Source organism: Galeopterus variegatus, unplaced genomic scaffold (assembly GCF_000696425.1).
Source record: "Galeopterus variegatus unplaced genomic scaffold, G_variegatus-3.0.2 Scaffold13908, whole genome shotgun sequence".
Lineage (NCBI taxonomy): Eukaryota > Metazoa > Chordata > Mammalia > Dermoptera > Cynocephalidae > Galeopterus > Galeopterus variegatus.
In genome coordinates, this window is record NW_007740019.1 from 24,241 (window position 1) to 26,762 (window position 2,522).

The 2,522-nt window shown below is 36.9% G+C and overlaps 1 protein-coding gene across 1 annotated transcript in view; it reads right to left on the reverse strand.

Moving 5' to 3' along the window:
• Positions 1-2,522, reverse strand: part of LOC103581775 (zinc finger protein 260-like) — an 11,966-nt gene that overhangs the window by 8,242 nt on the left and 1,202 nt on the right. The window contains exons 2-3 of the mRNA XM_008563528.1: positions 2,496-2,520; positions 2,177-2,257 (exon numbers count right to left, since the gene is read on the reverse strand). Of these exons, the coding sequence (XP_008561750.1) occupies positions 2,177-2,257; positions 2,496-2,520 (106 nt within the window). The remainder of the gene's footprint in view (positions 1-2,176; positions 2,258-2,495; positions 2,521-2,522) is intronic.

Consider the following 2,522-nt stretch of genomic DNA (forward strand, 5'->3'; position numbering starts at 1 on the left):
AATGACACCAGTTCCTGTAATGGCACATTGATCTCAATTCAAGCCACCAGCCCTGGGTCACGAAACAGGAATCTCAGAGTTCACACCTGTGTGTGTGTATGTGTGTGTGTGTGTGTGTGTGTGTGTGTGTGTGTCTTATGTGTTAAACAAGATGCTTCTTTTTGGTACTCCATATGGTGGAGAAAAAAACAACAACAGCAGGAATATCCTGTTACTGTAATAATATAATTACTAAATATATGATTCCAAATCTTACCTTATAACTAAGGACCATCCCTGTGGCTAGTGACAAAAGTATGAATAAAATGCTTCTCCAAGGAGTTTATAATCAGGTATGAAGACATAAGAGTAAATTTATAACTGAACCAGTGTGTGAGATAAACACAGAAATATATTTTGCAATTCACTGAAATGACAAAGACGTTAAGCTCTTCCATGTGAACCGCATGTTTTCCTTAATATAAGACAACAGCAAAACTGCAATCACAAGACCAAAGGAAGATACCCCATGGTAGTGGGACTACACAGCACCATGTCTAGGTGAATGCCTGCGAGCTGTGATAACAAATACACACGCTATTTTAAAAATTTATTATGAAATGATTCTGCATTTACATATTTGTCTATTTCAAACAGTAAAGCATATGCAATTGTTTTTTAATTACTTACAAACTGAAGGCACATATAAGTGCTTTCCAAAATTTCCTTCCTACATATCAAAAAATTGCTTGTGTCTGCATGAGACTGAACACTGCCACTTTTTAAACCACAGGGTAGAAATAATGTAACTGATTTGTGCTTCCAAAATCACATAACTAGATTTACAATGTAATAGCTATCTACTAGAAAGGGGATGGAAAGAACCTTAGAGCCAGATGGGAAGAAAACAGGATGATGGAAGACTAGCTACATTAGAACATAGAGCAAGTCTGGTCAGTTAGCTCACTTTGGAGAGCGTGGTTCTGGTAACACTCAGGTCACAGGTTTAGATCCCAGCACTGGCCACCCAGTAGGAAAACAGAAAAAAGAACAAAAAGAACAAAAAGAACACAGAGCAGTATGCATCCAGAAGATGGATGTAATACTACAAAAAAAAAAGTAAGGTAAATAAAATTCAGGAAGACACTGTGGCATTAAATTCCTGTGCAGAAAATAAAAGTGTTTTACTCTCAGGCTATCTACATAATCATAGTTAGTGAGGTAGTGGCACTCTAAAGTGTAAATTGAAGAATGGCAGAAAAATATGATGGGCAGAAATAAAGCAGACTTGAACACACTATACTTTAAATATCTGTGGGAATGTCCAAATTGCAATCAGATACATGATTCCAGAGTTGAAGTGAGAGAGACCTAAGCTGAAGATAAAGATTTGAAAATCTGTTAGTCCATTTCCAGTGCTTATAACAACATACCCAGAACTGGGTGATTTGTAAGAAAATGAAATTTACTGTTTGCAGACTCAAAAGCTGGGAAGTCCAAGGTCCAGAGAACACAGCTGGGGGAGGCTATGGTGGGGACGACAGTGAACCAGTGGTCTCATATGGCAGAAAATGGCAGAGTAGAGACAGGCTAAGCTCTCACGTGTTCTTCTTTTAAAACCCTCAGAAGCACACTTCTGCCCCCCATTATTAACTCATTCCTTATGGCATGATCTTACAATCTAATCACATCTTGGAGGCCCCAACTTTCAATGACCATAATTGGATTTCCCACTATCTTAACACTGTCAAGCTGCGGGTCAGGTTTTGGGCAGATATTCAGTACAAGGAAAGTATGAAAATTTCAAAGTTACTTGAAGACATCAGAATAAGTGAACAAACCTAAAAGAGACCAAATAAAAAGAAAACAAATCAAAACCAAAAAAGAACAAGGAAAGAGTCTGCAGAAGCACTTTATTGTTAATCATATGATAGAGGAAATAAAAGACTGTAAAGAAGAAAAAGAAATGTTCTAAATTTATTACACTATTAAAGGAAAACTCTATATTAAGAAGTCTATCAACATAATTCATCTTAAATTTATCTTATTATTATTTTTTTGCATTTTGTCCATTTTTAAATCCAACATATTCATTGTCCTTTCAATGAAATTCCTTTAAATAATTACACAGACATTATAAAGATACATGGTGGGTGGGCAACTGACCAGTATATGGATCAAACTATGGTCCGGCTCTGGTTTGGGTGTTCTTCTATCATCCGTGGCTCTGCTCCTTTCTCCAACCTGAGGATCACTTCAGGTTCACTAATGCAGTACCCTGTTAAGAGGAAGTAACACAGGACTTTATAAAACTGCAAAGTGAGATCCTTAGAACAATGACAAGAGCTCAGCTACAGAAAGTATGCAATAAAGAGGCCAACTGAGTCTTTTCTGAGATAAGGATGACATGTTTTTCATGAAATATACTCTTACTGAATAGCGTAAAACCCTATAAATTGTTCCTATATTAATTAAAAACCTGTGCCTCCTGAATGTTACGGAAGAGTTTCGCTCACCCAAAGACACCAGGCTGCTGTAGGTCT